At 40.3% G+C, this 17,570-nt stretch overlaps 1 protein-coding gene across 3 annotated transcripts in view; it reads right to left on the bottom strand.

Annotated features, from left to right (window-relative positions):
• The window catches only part of Cers6 (ceramide synthase 6), a 249,025-nt gene that overhangs the window by 115,131 nt on the left and 116,324 nt on the right, over positions 1–17,570 (bottom strand). For all 3 annotated transcript variants that reach the window (XM_039106361.2, NM_001399362.1, NM_001399363.1), the window contains exon 4: positions 3,123–3,180. In XM_039106361.2, the coding sequence (XP_038962289.1) occupies positions 3,123–3,180 (58 nt within the window). The remainder of the gene's footprint in view (positions 1–3,122; positions 3,181–17,570) is intronic.

The raw sequence follows: 17,570 nt of genomic DNA, 5'->3' as shown, positions 1-17,570 counted from the left end.
CAAGCCCCTAATATGACAGAAGCTAGATATAGGTATATATGCTTAACAGTTTTTCATTTAGGTATATTCATATATATGTTTACAAAATGGATGATGATACAGAAATGTACCAAGTGGTAAAAAGCAGGAAGCAATTATGTTAACGTGCAGATTATAAGAAAAATTTCAACCTGCAGCTTAGAAGCGTGTGTGTGTGTGTGTGTGTGTGTGTGTGTGTGTGTGTGTGTGTGTGTGTGTTACCTTCTTTATGTTACCTTTAAAAAAATAGAACAAGGAATTTAAAAATATTTTTTAAAATCATGACAAATAGACGATTCCATCTAAAAGTGATCAAGCCTAAACCAATCAACCAAACAAAAACAATAGCCCACATTGGCCATTAGCTCTCCATCCTCCTGCGTCCACCTCTTCAATGATGGGATTACAAATGTATGCGCGTACTGGGCAACGGTTTGGTTTATTTCAGGGCACTGAAATGTGTGTGCATTTGTGTAATTAGGACTCAGGCCTTCAGAGCACCTCAGGTATCCTTTTACAAAAGCATTTGCCTCTCCCATTCACTCTTGTGGGCAGAGCTACCAGTGAAATAGTACCAATAGATCTGGAAACACCAAATTAGGCTTGCTTCAAAGTATTTTAAGTATTTCTCAGCCTAGCAATAACCCAACATAATAGTTTCCTTAGATGTCTGTAAGGTAAATGCCACAGTCTTGACATGCCTAATCTTTTAGGGCAGAGAGAGCACTTGGTGCCCCTATAAGATGAGCTCTGGGTGATTTGTCTGAGCTAAGGAAGGATGCAGGGTACTGGACAGCTTAGAATGCCAGGAATTTTTCTATGAGTTGGGGAATAATCAACGCATTTGATTCTCCAATAAAAGTCAGCTTATTTATTCCTCAGTGATTATGAGAAATTGTGTACCATGTTATTTGTAAAAATCTAAACACAAAAGTGAACTTGGGGCTATGTTGGTAAAATGTACCGATTCTACTAAAAATTTACAATGTTATGAAATTTTCATTCTAATTTTCAGGATGTATGCACAGCGTTTTCTCTCTCAGTTTAAGACAGGTAAATAATGTTGTCTTTTCTAAGCTCATAAAACTATTTGAAATACTTAATTTTTTAAAAGTTACTTAAGCTAAAATAAGGATTTGATTTAGTCAATCTAATTAACCTGACCAGAGGAAGAAGTCACGTGCAGCCTGGCCAAGTGAGCAAGCCAGGAGTACGTACGATTCAGTAGTGTGTACCTAACTTGTGTTTCACATTTAGAAACTTCAGTGTAACCTTCAGGATAATACCTATCCTCTATATATTTGTACTTTCTTGACCAAGAAACAGAGGGTTGACAAGATGTTTGCAAAGTTGTGTACAGGTATTTTGGTAACTTGATTTAACATACACAATTCTGTCTCACATGGTGGAGGTTAAACCACGCAGTTCTTCTGAATGGATGCTGTTCAGACAGCACTGGAGAAAGAACTTCCATACAAGCCAATTCAACCAGAACATGTTTTGCTCTTTTACTGTTTTTAAAGCATCTGTTATATTCTGAAAAGAAACTAGTGTAAAAATGGTAAAGTTTAAGAAAAAATAAATTCCCAAGCAAACATTCTATTGACAAGTCTCTTTACTGCTTCGCATGGTCCGCTGGCCTTCCATTCTTCCTACACTGCAGTCTGGACAAAAGCTACTCTCCTGCCATTCAGTTTGTGTAGGGGCGGAATGAACTAGCATGAACTAGATCTATGCTGAAGTGCTTCCTGGGGTGATGTCATATGGTCACATTTACCATGTAAGAGGCAAAAGGAACCATCTAAGGAGATGAGGGGACAGCACAAGAGAGTGGCCCTGCTTCTCCTTCCCTTTATACCATCCAACACTCTGACCAACAGAAACAAGCATGAACCCCCAAACCTTGGTCCTAAAGTCCATGAAGGGCAATGTTCCTGCCTATGGCTGGCTAGCTGTCTTCTCCGTGTAAGCATACAGTGCTTCATGCTTATTCATCTTCCCTAAGTCTGAAAACACATATACAAGGGTTCAAACTAGGCAGTGCCCGCCATGTCAGCTCACACCAGTTGCAAATTTCTCCACCACGAATATGAAGTTCATCCACTTAAATGATCTCAAATGGCCCTGGATCCTGTATTCTTATTGAAAGAAAACAAGCAAGCAAGTAGTGACCTGAGGAAATGACAGTGAAAAGTGTTTCTAAGGTTTAGCAGTGGGAAGAGGACACTTTCTACAGAGCCATTCCACAGGTATAAGATATCTGAGAATTCAGACTTTTAAAACAAAACATATTTGAAAACCTCACATCAATACTTATGATTCACTAGCATGTTATGTGGCCTACATCCTTTTTAAGAGACTATTTTTCGTAATAAACAAACACTGATATTACTTTGGAGGTTAGCAGTACGAGGTACTTTTAACATGAACCTTCCATTTTATGTTAAGCTACTACTGTTAACACATCCAAAAATATGAGAGGATAAATCTTCATGAGTCTTGAATTTAAGCACCCCGATTGGTCACTAGTACCAGTAAAGCATGGCACCCACCAGGCAAAAGATAACTACACCACATAAAGAAATACTCTGTGTGGATTAATTATCCTAGTTCACATGACAGTTAGCAAGCCCGGAGTGCAGACAACATAGGTACCCCCCCCCCAAAAAAAAGCCAAACTAACCACCAGCAGTATGTCCTGTTAACCCTGTTAATTAATGTGCAAGACACTGAAACAGCAAACTACTGGCGATGACAACCACTGCAGTGACCAGGGGTTTCCGGTCATGTGACACGCAGTGCTGAAACTCTAATCACACTCACGGAATCAGCTGAACATTGTAAGTGCTAATGCCAAAAAGGTAATAACCACACAGAGAACACTGAAGACTTCACGACTGCACTGCAGAGACAAACTGCTTCCCAAGGCATTTTAGACAAACGACTAAATGAACTTTTTGTAAATGTTTTCATAAATCCAGTTTAAATGTACAATCAATTCTTTGGAAACCTGCTACAGTACTTAAAAGTTCTCACATATTAAAAACTGGACATAGGCCAATGGCCATATAAAAAATTATATGAAGGAATTTGACTGTCCCTACCTGTTTCAAGAACCGGACTCCGTAGCTAAATACATAGAGGTAAAAGGAAAATCTCCACCTGTAGAAGTTAAAGAAATGAAGACATTCAGTTAATATATTTTGTGGTATATTTGAGATATGTAAAGAAATTAACAACTCACTGGAATTTGAGACCAAGCAGGACAAAAAGGAAAACAAGACAGAATTAATTAGAAAATTAACTAATAAACAGACGGGAGTAATTCCAAAAAGCTCCCAATGAAACTGGAAAGCAGTGACCAACCCTCACGGGAAGTCCCTCCTGTGAGTGCTGCTGGCTCGCTCATACAACGTGCACAGCAAAAACGGATGTCACCCACATCCCTGGTCAGCTTTCCTGGTGGTTATGCCTGAGTGTCTGTGCGTTTCTTTGCATCTGGTATACAAATTCTCTGTCAGAACCTAAAACCAGGGCTGCCTCCCTGGACGTGGGACACAGGGTTCATGCTCATGTCATGCTGGGCGGCACCACACTGAATTCCAAATAAGTGTTGAACAGAGCCCTCCATTTTATCTTAGTGAACCTTGCAGCTTATTGTTTAGTTCTGGTACAGACCACAGAATCTTTTCATTTTGTACAAATCTGTCAATATCCTTTGACCTCAATCCTACCTCTGTAAGGTAGTAGCCTTTTCCAATAATGGTAATCCAAGGACTTGGTCCACTTTAGAGTAACGTTTGTTTTAGTCCCTTTCTCTTCCCATTATACTGAACCAGTACACTGCAAGAATTTGCTTTACTTTTCTGGCCTCTGGAGAATTTGCAACCGTCCTAGTAAATGATTTATAACAGCTGTTTCAATTCTGACTATTGTTAGTAGGCAATGATCAGACAGCTTTTATGTATAATAAAACTTTTATGGGAGTCACTGGAATTCTTACTGTCACTTACACATCTGCATTTTACCCCATCACCAACATGACCCAGTTTTCATAAGACACGGGTTCTATTACAGGAGCACTGATGCTTACCTATTTGAATAACAAGTTCCAATGAATATTTACAAGGCCGATTTTTTATTTCCACAAAATATCTGCAGGGAGCAAAAATTGCAAGCCTTTTGAAACATGGGAGAAAATTATTTATGGAGTTCCATACGGGCTGCCATTTTTAAATACTTGCTGCAAGCCTGTTTAGTGTCCTCCAGACTTTCACTAAAATATCTCAGGGTAGACGTGAAGGAAAGGTGCACATAACCAACCAGGAAGACACGAGGTTTAGTCTCCTTCTAGGAGCAGGGAAGGATTCTTATGATAGTGAGAGAATAAAATTAGATTTAAAACACGCACACACACACACACTTGCACACTACACATATACACAGAGGCACATACACATGCACACATCTTTTAAATGAACAGAGGTAACATTAAACAAATTATGGGCCTTAAAAGAAGCAGGAAAGTCATCCTCCTCCATCCCTCCTTCCCTTCCCTTCCCTCCCTTCCCTCCCTCCCTCCTTCCCTTCCCTTCCCTTCCCTTCCCTCCCTTCCCTCCCTCTCTCCCTCCCTCCCCACCACCTCCTATGTATCTCCCGCTCTACACTCTTAGCAGCCTTTCCCAGAATCCTAACCCTTGCTTTTTGAGACATCAGGAAAATCCCCCAAGTTCAGTTAGTGATCGCTGTCACAACTATAAAGAAGGAGAAATACTTTGCTTGGTGATTCAGATGCAGAAAAGGTTTCAAGACAAGATGATCTTTGAAAATGTTGCACCTTGGGGTGGGGTGGGTGTGGAGCTCTTCCACAGCTCATACACAAAGCAACAGAGAACAACAAGGCACTGGAGATAGCTTATTTGAAAATCTTCTCGCCTGCTGAAAACAGGTCATAGCCTACAAATGTCGATTTGCTATTAGGTCAGAGACCTCAGAGACAACGTTTACTGAGAAATAAAAGGACAGAGAGCAGGACCAAAGGCATCTTCCCTGTGAGCAGATCTGAAGGGATCATTTGCAATCCAGCAACAGAAATAGCTGAACACTGGCATGGATCTATCAACTGGTCTGAGTATAGCAAGCAAAAAGCACACTAACAATCACAGAATAAATACTCCAAGGAGATTTCCTACAGGAATCTGAAGTCACTTTTTGGGAAAATATTTGGCATCCTCAATGTGATTCAAAAAAAAAAAAAGAAAAGAAAAGAAAAAGGCCAGGACTACAAAAATCATAAGACAAAGGCATAAACCAATTCTTAAAAACTGCTGGAGTGAAAGTAGATTTTTAGATGCTTTCTAAAGAACAGTTGTATAGATTCTGAAAACTGAATTATTACATGCATGGGGAGAGAGAGGAAGGACATGAAGTTGTGTAAGTGCTGGGGAGGAGCTGGGGGGAAGAATAGAATCAAAATATACTGTATGAAAAAAAGTTCAATTAATTAATTAAAAAAAGACAATGCACAGAGAAAATCCAGTCTCGGAAACAGATGGTAAGCAATCCCAAGAGAACAAGACTATAAAGCTTGATAAAACAGACTGCAGGGCTGGGTTTGGAAAAGTAACCTAATTATAACCGTTTCTAAGGAACTGCTAGTGAAGAGTTGATAGAAGTAATCATCAAAGACACATTTGAAAAGAAAAGTGCTTTAAAAAAAATCCAAGAATCAAATCATGTTCTAAACAATACCAATTCAAAGCCACATTCAGACGGAAATTTTGAATCCTAGAGTAAAAATGAAATAGAATCCTTCTGTATTCAGGCAAGAAAACAAAACATGTCAACCCACAAATCAAATAAAAGTGTCACCATTGGCGGGGACAAATTTCTACAGTCTTTAACTTCTCATTTATACCAGCACAAAATGGGAACCCTTGACCAAAGAAAGTCTTAGCCAGAAACTGCCCCTGTCATTGGTAAGGGAACTCAAAACATATTCTCATATTCAGAAGTTCTGCAACTATGCTACTCCATAACCTTCGTTAAGTGGTGTGCTGTTCTGTGTGTAAAATATACACACCCACAAAAAAAAAAAAAAAACAATCTCCTTTACAATAGCTATTGTATCTTAACAAATGTATCTACAGCTAAATAAAATACATTATCGAAAAATTTTTAAAGATTTTATTTATTGTATATGAGTACACTGTAGCTGTCTTCAGACACACCAGAAGAGGGCATCAGATCTCATTACAGATGATTGTGAGTCACCGTGTGGTTGCTTGGATTTGAACTCAGGACCTCAGGAAGAGCAGTCGGTGCTCTTAACCACTGAGCCATCTCTCCAGCCCCCAGAAATTTTTTAAAAAAAAGTAACTCAGGTCAATTTCAACCACAGAGATACAAAATATGAGAACTCAAAGAATTTAATTTTAGGATAAAATAGGCTGCATAAACTTGGAAATATACTTAATTTCCCTAAATTTCATTGTCTAATTAAAGCTATTGTCATTAAGGGACAATATAAAATATTTAACAGTAATCAAGGGATAAATTCTGAGATTATATTAGCAAAAACAAGAATAAAGAAGGGAAACATTAAATTCATTGTTATAGACACTACTGTTTTGATAAATTCATTGTTATAGACACTACTGTTTTGATAATAAGAGATATGCAACTAATAATATTTATAAAATTTTAAGGGATGAATCCTCCTTGAAAATTACCTCAGTGTTTTACTTATGCACAGCTAAAAGAGCAGAGGCTGGATTCTTTTTCTTTTTTTAAACAAAGCAAGAGCTCCCAAAGAAAAGGAAGCTGGATTGAGGCTAGGCACCTCTTCCTCATTGTGTAGCCCGAGGAGAAAAGAGAAGGGCGCCAGACTGAACCACTGTCTGGATCCCACACTTTGAATGAAGCACATCGACACTTAGACCCCACTCTTTCCTTTTTCATTTTTTTTTTTTCGGAGCTGGGGACCAAACCCAGGGCCTTGTGCTTGCTAGGCAAGCGCTCTACCACTGAGCTAAATCCTCAACCCCTAGACCCCACTCTTAACCCTCTACTGGGACCCTATATTGGCAGCAGAAGCTTTGGCATCAGGACGCAGTTGGCAAGGACAAAACAAGGGCATAGGCCCAGCATGGCCCTCAGAAATTTTTCAGAATTAGAGCACACTTCAGTGCACAGAGAAGGGACAAAACCACTGGAGAAAGGCATGCAATCAGAAAGCGGGGAGGCAAGATTGAGAGACAGCCTGGGATTGCCTCTTTGGGGTGACTATACACACTTCATTCTAGCTAATGAACATGGTGATACTTTTCCTCCTCCTTTAAGCCATAATCGTATGCCTTCTCCTTTATCCAAACCAACTTTTCGTATTCTTTCTAAATTTCATTCTGGTCTCTACCTACTAAGTGTTTTGTTCCCTTAAAATATTGACTTAACACTATTATATCCTTTAACTGTCTAATGACTGACTGGATCTTTGGGTTCTGAGTGAGAATTTTGTTATCTTAAATCTGCCCAGGACTCCTCTTTAGCAGCTGTCCTCACACACACGGATGGGACACAGTTCCCATAATTTTCACACAGTCTCCGACTGATATGGAAATAAAGGCAGTAGGAAGTACTTCTACCAACTGGAATGGTGAGAAAATGAGAAAAGAGTCAGAAGTCGATGGACAGACACATGACATGTGACACACACTAAATAATAGCTCTCAATGCTCACTTTTGTTAGCAGTTACTATGTGCCATGCGTGTAATGAACTTTCATGACTAACCAGGTCCTAGTGCCAATGGCTACATATACTCCCTCATCAGAATATGGCTCCCAGGCAGATATGTCATATCACATGAAGAGATGGGGGGGGTGGACAGAGGAAGCTTGCATTCTTATGTGATTGAGCAGTAGGTCATGGAAATGAGAGAGTTTGCCTTTTTATTAAATTTATGTATCCAGATCTCTCTGACGTTGTTTCTCCTTCTTTGTAGTTTTTATGGACACTTGCTATTCAATGTTACAAAAGCACTTGCAATTGCGACTACATTGTATCCATACATCTTACAAACAGCTCCAGAGCTGTTGAGGATGGCAGTCAGTGAGAGCGAGATGCCAGGACCTGTGGCATTTCCAACAAGAATGGCCTGTGAATGCATGGGCTTCTGAGGATGTAATTTACATAAGGAGTTGGGGATGCCCAACTTCAGAGGTAAAAACGCTCCTGTTTCCTAATGATCTAAGGAGTCCTGCCCAGTTTTCAGAAAAATGATCACTGGGGAGAGCAAATCAAAGAAATTTTGTTGGTAATTGTGCAAATGACCAGATTCACTAAATGACAAGAATATCACATGTCAGAATATTTACAGTCCTTCTTTCAGGGGACTGACAATTCAAAGACTTAATCCTTGACAGATTATCGCTCCAAAACTAAGGCTTTACTATTCAATCTTCTATCTGCGCTTCTAGCTTATACCAAAAAGTGATTTCTATTTCACGGTCAGCCTGCTTTAATGTCTCTTAACTGCCTGAATGAACGGATCTCCCTGTCTCAGATGTGAAAATGTTGGTAAGGTCACCCATGGCACCACAGCCTGTCCCTCCTGCAGATGAGCTGGGCGAGGGACTGGGCAGTGAGGCGGATATGAAACGCAGAGAACACCCCAGGGCTATGAATTCCAGTGTCCAAATCTTCTGAAGACTCTGGCAATAACACAGATCAGGGCAACAGGCAGGATTGCAGTGGCTCCCAGCACAGGGAAAGGGGACTCCTGCTAGCCAGAGAAGCCCCTACTCCAAATTATAGAGTAGTGAGGAAGGAGTTGACAGAGATGGGGGCAGAGGGTGGGCCTCCTGGTGTCCTCTGAAGCCTGATACAGTATTTTAATACATCTCCTTTTGAGTTAGAAGGACAAAAGGCATATAAATGAGTAATGAAAGGGGATCATTATTATAAAATACCCATTATATTATGAAACTTTTCGTTATAATCTTTTTCAAGTACCTTTACATTCTGAGCCACCAGTCCCAATAGTCTTTTTCTTACATCTCTCGGTTCTCGTTCTCTCTTGTTTTCTCTCTCCTTCCCTCCCTTCCCTCACCCAGTCTCCATCTTAGTCCCTCCCGTCAATGCTTAAATCTATATTAAAAACATTAAAAGCCTTTTCTTTTGTGTTGCTGTTTTAAAAAAATGTTAAAAATATAATTACAGCATTTTCCCTCTCCCTCTATGTAGAAGTAACATTTTTATTTTCCTAACATAATTATTCCAGTGACTTACTCCCTCCGTCTGCTAACCTAGGCCTGGTCCTGGAAGATTCTAGCCTCAGTACACTCTTACCTAGGACTAGAATGTTCTCAGCCTTGCTGGTGAGTAAGTCCACCCCTTCCTACTTCTTTCTAGTTCTGGATGGCTGACTCAATTCAGCTGCTCTGCCTCAAACCCCTCTCCAAGCTGACTGACTCAATCTGGCTTGTCTCTCAACCTCTCACTTTTTGCTCTGCTTGGCCTCACACTAACTCTGGCAATCTGTTCTAATCTTCTGGCTCCTTCTCATTCTCTGGCTCATTCTGTCTTCATCTAGGTCTAACTTGTTCTTTCTTTGCAACTTGTCTCTGTACAGCTGTCCTGGTAAAACTGCCCTCTCCCTTTTCTCCCCCCGCCCTGTGTTGCTCTCCATTGAGTAGCCTCTTTGTCCTCTGTGTTCTTGTGAGAGTTGGGCATATCCCATTCTGTAAAGTCTCTCCCTGATTTACCACTTTGTCTTCCACTCAATTAGACACCACTGTCAAACATGGGAGCTTACGTCTATAAACTAACCTATACCTTCACTGTTTGGGATCAAAGGTTTGTGCTCATGGCTAAGCCAACACCACAACTATAAACAAGTTTTTCAAACACAGTATCAGTGATCACAGTGTGATCAAATATCCTGCAACACCTCTTCTTTATGCCCCTCCAACATCTGTCCGTTTCCTGACTTCCTCCCAAATTCACACCTTCCTCTTTTCACACCTTCCTCTTCTTCAACCACTGTTGTTGTATATACATATAAATAAACAAACATAGAAACACAATCTGCTGAAAATATCATCCTGAGTGAGGTAACCCAACTGCAGAAAAACACACATGGTATGCAGTCATTGATAAGTGGATATTAGCCCAAATGCTTAAATTACCCTAGATGCACAGAACACATGAAACTCAAGAAGGATGACCAAAATGCAAATGCTTCACTCCTTCTTTATAAGGGGAACAAGAATGCCCTTGGGAGGAAATAGGGAGGCAAAGTTTAGAACAGAGGCTGAAGGAACGCCCATTCAGAGCCTGCCCCACATGTGGCCCATACATATACACCACCAAATTAGGTAAGATGGATGAAGCAAAGAAGTGCAGGCCGACAGGAACCGGATGTAGATCTCTCCTGAGAGACACAGCCAGAATACAGCAAATACATAGGCGAATGCCATCATTAAACCACTGAACTGAGAACGGGACCCCCCCCCCCATTGAAGGAATCAGAGAAAGGACTGAAAGAGCTTGAAGGGGCTTGAGACCCCATATGAACAACAATGCCAACCAACCAGGGCTTCCAGGGACTAAGCCACTACCCAAAGACTATACATGGACTGACTCTGGGCTCCAACTGCATAGGTAGCATTGAATAGCCTAGTAAGAGCACCAGTGGAAGGGGAAGCCCTTGGTCCTGCCAAGACTGAACCCCCAGTGAACGTGATTGTTGGGGGGAGGGCGGTAGTGGGGGGAGGATGGGGAGGGGAATACCCGTATAGAAGGGGGGGAGGGGTTAGGGGGATATTGACCTGGAAACCGGGAAAGGGAATAACATTTGAAATGTAAATAAGAAATACCCAATTTAATAAAGATGGAGAGAAATAAAAAAAGAAATAGAACCTGCTAAACCTGTATGTTTCTAGGGCTGACTACTTGATATTGGACACCAACCAGGGCTTCATCCATGGGCCCTAGTTCCCCCTCTCTCAGCACAAGTGGGATTCTCCTATCTACCTTAAGATGTCAACTGTGTTAGAATTGCACAGGTCTCAGTTAGGCAGACAGGTTGTTGAGATTTCATGGGTATAGCTTCCCTATGGATCAAATTTTCTTCTTTTTTTAATCTAAAGTAGTATAAAGGAAGGAGTAATGATATAGGAAACAAGTGTGTGCGTCCACAATCAGATAATTACAACCAGGGTTGTGATTCCTAAGAGAGGACGCTAAAGACAACCAAAGGGTCAATTCCGACATTTATGGCATCCAAAGAGCAAATCCCACCTTTTATGTCCCTAATTTTGGTCTCCAACAGCCCATATTCTGTGTTTCCTTGAGCTCCATTTTGAAATTGTTTGAATCCTCCTTCCCCTATAGGGAGGCCTCTCCAAGACTCTTAGTGCCCATACTACCCACCCCTGATCAGGAAGGTTTGCAGAATTATTTTCTGGTACTATACATGCAACATTCTTTTATTTTGACATGATTCTATTTTTTGAAATTTAAATATATCATTTCTTCTCTCCCTTCCAATCCCTCCCAGACAACCCACCTTGCTCTCTATCAAATTTATGGCTTCTTTTTCTTTCATTTCTGGTATTTCTAAATATGTATATCCAACCTGCTCAGCCTGTAGAAAGTTATCTGTATGTATATGTTATACATATGTGCATCACTTTGGAGCTGACCATTTGGTACTGGATAACCAATTAGGGGACTCTTCCCTGAGGAACACTATTTCCTCAGAGAAGAACGCATTTATTCTCATATATAATTCTACTTGGCTGTACAGGAACTGCTCTGTAAGTTTGTTCTTTTCCCTTAGACAAATGAGGAAATGTGGCACAGGGGACAACCATGACATGACTGAAGTAACATGGGAGCTGGGAACCAAGAGTCTACAAGGTCTGATGTCAAAGCCTGTGTTTTATAGTGCCCTCTACTATTCAGCAATGGACATGTTAGCTAACACCAACTAACTACCGACCAATGAAGAATGGCTAAACAAGGACGTGTGGCCTTTGAAACAAGTACCAACATATGCTCAAGGCATCCTGGCGAGTGAAAGAAGTCAGCACGCAAGCCACATATTGGATGACGCTGACTATATATGAAATTCTCAGGAAAGCTAAATCTATGGAGAACACATAAATACTGGTTGCCTAAAACCAGCAGTCAAAAATGACACGGAGTAATAGCAAACGAGGACAATTTATATTTTCTGGGTTGTGTTCCAAAACTGGATGGTGATGTTGATACGACACCGTCAATTTGCCAAAAGTCACTGAATTGTACTCTCAAAACAGATGGATTTCATGCTATGTAAATTATGTCTTAACAAGTAGGTTAAAATAAACAATCAAGCAGGCAAACTGCACTGCCACTGCTTCTGGCTCTGTGCCCAAACTGGCTGTTCTTGTTGGATGCAGGTCTCCTACTCTGGATGTCCACAGCTGTCCTACTTGCTTCACTGGGGAATCACATCATGAGTCAGGCTCTGTCTTGAATATTTTGTATTAGCTGGGGTTCTTTAGAGGATCAGAACTGATGGAATGAATCTATGTATCTCAAACGGGGATTTCGTTTTAGAAAGGCTTACAGGCTGTGGCTCAGCTAGCCCAACAACGGCTGAAAAACCAAGGTCTGAAGGTGTGCAGTCCGAGAAGCTGCATTCTGGTTGCTTTCAGATGTAGTCACATTGACAGTTGGGACTAGCTGTCACACATTTGAAATTCAAAGCAAGCGTGTAGAGCAAAGTAGTCACCAAATATTTAACAAGAAAAGTCAACTATTAGGAAATGTTCCATTTGGCACAGACCAGGGCCTTCCTTCAACTTTGGAAAGGTCTAGTACTTTCTTCTTTGTGTTTAAAACATACTCCAAGGACAACTGGTTGGCGCTTCAATATTTTGCAGTAAATCTTTTACCTCTATTGAGGTAAAATTAAAAAATAAAATCAGATACTTGTACTGAAAACACCATTTGTTTTTAAGAAAGAGAGGAGGAGTCGAACAAAAGAGTAAGAATAACTCTCCAAACTAAGAGAGAGATTGGGATCCGTGACCTTATTCCCTAGAGCAAAGTTTTCCCTTGAAGACTTATTAGGAAAAGTCAATTAGTAAATATTTTAACATGAATGGACTAACAAGAAAAGAAATCAAAGGTGTTAATGCAGTGTATGCTTATAATTACTTAAACTGAAACAATTGAAAATATAAAACTCATTGGTAGCTCAATTTGCAGTAGGCTAGATTTGATTGCTTGCCCAGTTGCGTGCACACCAAGAGCACAACTCAGACATACACCCAGAGCTACACCAGACTCAATAGAGTTTGCAAAAACAAGCTTTACCATAGCGATGTAGAATTAGGCCCTTGTAGTGTTGTGTTTCTGAAATGTGCACCCTTAAGTAACTACAACTTATAGCACAGAGCGCTTCCAACTTTTAAGTTGGAGGAGAAGTCAGATTAACTTGTAAAGTCAGAAGAACCATATTAAGACTGGCTTCTATCATGTAAAAATACATAAAGTTCGTTATGGTTTCTTAGGAAGTGATGAGTTTCTTATAAAATAGTTGATCCTGACAGCTCGCTCGCGTTCTCTCTCTCTCTCTCTCTCTCTCTCTCTCTCTCTCTCTCTCTCTCTCTCTCCCTTCTTCCCTCCCTCCCTCCCTCCCTCCCTCCCTTTTTTCCTCCCCCTCCCCCTTTCCTTCCTTGCCTTTTTTGTTTCTTTTTGCTTGCTTATTTAAAGACAGTGTCTTAGTTAAAGAACTGCACTGTTGAGTAGAAAGGTTTATATACTCAGGGATTCGTTGTATGTAAGGAGGGGAAACAATTCGGCATGGGAATAAAGCATGACATATTTTATAAGGATTTATAAGGATAATTATAAAATACAAAAACATGTTGAGAAAAAGGCAGAAGATATTGGTATTTTTCCCTCTGTCTGTGGTCCCAAATTATGAAAGAAAGATAAGACCTAGGATGAAGAAAAAGTTTGGACTAGTTGTAAATGGTTTGAGGAAGCTACAAAAAATTTTCAGAGAGGGACAAGATTTTTTAGTACGAAGCAGGGAGATCCTTGGGCTCACAGATAAAAAGCACTAAGGGAACCTGGAAAGTTTACACACTGGGCTGCTCATTCAAGAGGAGGAAGGCATAACCTGTTACCTGCCCAGAAGGCTGGGAGCGGATGTGCATTCTGGCCTGGTAACCTTTGTGCTAACTGTGTTGTTGGCATCTGCACTGGATCCTTATCATGAAATTGTTTTTCCCTGTCCATCTCTACCACCCATCTTTATGGTAGGAGGCCATGTGCTTTACAATGACTTTGATGCAGTCACATGTGATCCTTACTTAGCTTACCTTGCCCTTCAAGGAGATCGATGCATGCTTTATTACATACAAGGGACTGAGTTAATTATTACCAGGAAAGTGTTCACCAAACAGTACTGTTCTTAAATATGCCTACAATATGACACTGAGTGTCAGACTTTGTTCTGTTGAGTCAAACTGCTTTCTTGCTTTCCACAAGCCATGGTGTCTACCGAGATCCCCACAATTTCTGGGACAGATGCACACGAATTCAAACTGCTTGGATTTTTGTAGTTGCTGAACTGATAAAAGGGAACGCTGGCCCCTGAACAAACTTTGAGTTTCTGCATGCAAACTGGGAGGTTTTCCAATAAATAAAAAGACTTAGGGGGTTCAAGTCCCAGTACTCAGAAAAAGGTAGATCTTTGTTTCTCCTTGTTAAAATTAGGAGCTTTGTCGATTATCAGCAATACTTTGGGTTCAGTTCTTAGCACTGGAAAAATAAGCAACACAAAGTGAGGTTTTCTGGACCTGATCTTAATGGAGGACAGCAATCTTCCAGCCACCCACACAGCTCTCTGGTGCAGACCTGTGATCTAGAGTCAAACATCTACTGTGCTTTGTCCTTAATTTCTTTGTGATTTCTTTTGTGTTGTTTTTGTAATGATTCTCTTTTGCCAAGTGCTTTAAGATTTTATATATTTTTACAAATTAGAAAAGAAATTCTTTTGATTTACTACTAACTTGGGATTTCAGGGGGTCCCGGAAGTCCCAAGGACATGTATATTATATATGTATTTGTGAACATGAATTTATGTTCCAAGGTTCTAAGATCTCCAGAATTCTGATGTATCTATTGATTTATATATTTGAATATATGTTATCAGTTATAATTACTGTATAATATTACTATATGCCTCAAAAATAGACAAATTATTATTTTCTGATTCCCTTAGGGAAAAAATAGAATTATGTAGAACTTGTGGTTTTGTCTCAAAACTACTATACAAAATGGCACTTACTTTGTTCTTGTGTGTGTGTGTGTGTGTGTGTGTGTATGAGTGTGTGAGTGTGTTTTCTTTTTAACACTAACACCCCTCATATTTCTACTATACTGATACATCAAAAGCCTTTGAGTTTCACTTCTGGTCTCAGACTCTCAATCAATAAAGTCCTGAGATTAAGATCTACAGACAGACTTGGATATGGCCTGTGGACTAAAGCAAACACAACCACTCTACTGACCTGCTCATTTGTCTGTTCTTAATCTCACCCACAGTTCTGACCACAAGACTCCTTGCTCTTAGTTCTAATGGCTTCACTGTCCTGACGGCCATAATTTGGGGATCAAGTGGGAGCATAATGCCAGCAATGGCAGCTCTGTTCTGTCCCCAAGAGATGCTCCTTCCCGAAAGCTAAAATTACAATCAGGACTGCCATAGGCAACCGGGATAGAATAGGAATCACATCCGAGAAGGAGGCTTTTCAAATATGGGTGGAGAGCCCCAGCTCGCTCCATTCTCAGTGTACCTTTTGGCCACATTTCACTTTCTGTTTCTCGGAATGAACCATAGGTAGCAAAGTCACCATGGTTTTACAAACACCACCGGGACATTCATAGATAAAGTCCAAGGAGAAACAGCTGAGAACGAAAGAGAGAATGAAAGAACTCTGAATTTCTTTTTTTCCTTCAACAGAATTCAAGGTCACAGTCATGGTTCACTGCAACTAACTAGTTTGGGGAAAACTATATATTCATGAAATGGCAACTTATGGAATGACATACGTGCAATGTGTTTTATGATGATTTATAGACTTCATTGTGTAGAAAAATATTAGTGAGCACCTATTAAGATCTATAGACTTGGATATAGACTGTGGACTAAAGCAAACACAACCACTCTACTGACTTGCTCATTTGTTTGTGACTTATTAGTGACTGAGAGGTTGGGGCTGAAAATAAAGTGCTGTCTAAGCCCCAAACAGTGATCACCAAGGTAAAGCCCAACCTCCATTTCTCTTTGCCAGCACAAGTAACATCACTGGACTCAATTGGATCAGAGTTTCCCAGTCCTTGATGTCAGCTCCTAAGGTTAATGAATTCACATGAATGCATGCATATCTGTCAATCACACTGCTTCAGACACTTATTCTTATCTCTTCCACGGTAGCAAACAACCTGTGTGAACTAGTAGTTTAAATCCTGAATACCAGCACCGTATAATACCGATGTGCTTACCCTGGTTATTTGATGCTCCTTATATGACATCTGTCCATATAGGTAAATTGATCTGGGTGCCCTTAATTCGCTAAAATTACAAACACTGAAGTTACTCCTTCGAGCAATGAGGTAGTAACGACTTTCACACTTAGAAATCTAGTGATGGTTCTGAAGTTCTAAGTCCTATAGAAGGCACATGACTCATGTATGTTAGCTGCACTTAGAGATGTATTTTTAAGGGATTCTGTTTCTTAATTTTCCTAGAGTTTTTGATCTGAAAAAGAATGAAAGTCACAGTTCCCTTGAAGTTTAAAAATGAGAAGAAGAAAAATGATGTTCAGTGCTCGTACTGTACAAAACCCTTGATAGTGGCACCCACCGCCTCCTTTATCAACAGCACCACCATTACAACACATACACAGCACCTCCGGAGCCCTGGATAACTTTGCCAACTTGGCATTTACTCTCAATTGCTTGTCATTTTGTGGCTCAGAAAGATAGTTTGATTTCCTTTATGTTTCCTCCTCTGGAAGTTATTTAAATTGTCCTATTTTTACATTTTCAGGCTCAAACTTGCGTGCAAATATAAATCTGCGAATTGAATTTGAGATTTTAATGTAGGAAGTTAAGGCCAAGAAATTGAAGTCTACTTGAGAAATTGTCAATTTCTTACTCTTATAAACACAAGACCGAAGGGCTGTGGGCCGGCTAGTGATAGGAGACTAACAGGAATTCACCCCTGGGCTCTGTCTTCAGAAAGGAGAGGTCCACCAGCAGAGAAACACATAAGACTACCAGTAAATACAAATGAAGCCATGATTTAGCACCATGAAAAAACAACAACAACGACAACAACAACAACGACAACAACAACAACGACGACGACGACAACAACAACAACAACAACAACGACGACAACGACAACAACAACAACAACGACAACAACAACAACAACAACGACAACGACAACGACAACAACAACAACAACAACGACGACGACAA

The sequence above is a fragment of the Rattus norvegicus genome, chromosome 3 (assembly GCF_036323735.1).
Source record: "Rattus norvegicus strain BN/NHsdMcwi chromosome 3, GRCr8, whole genome shotgun sequence".
NCBI classification, from domain to species: domain Eukaryota; kingdom Metazoa; phylum Chordata; class Mammalia; order Rodentia; family Muridae; genus Rattus; species Rattus norvegicus.
The sequence above is the reverse complement of the archived record's forward strand: the minus strand, read 5'-3'. Positions and strand labels throughout refer to the sequence as shown.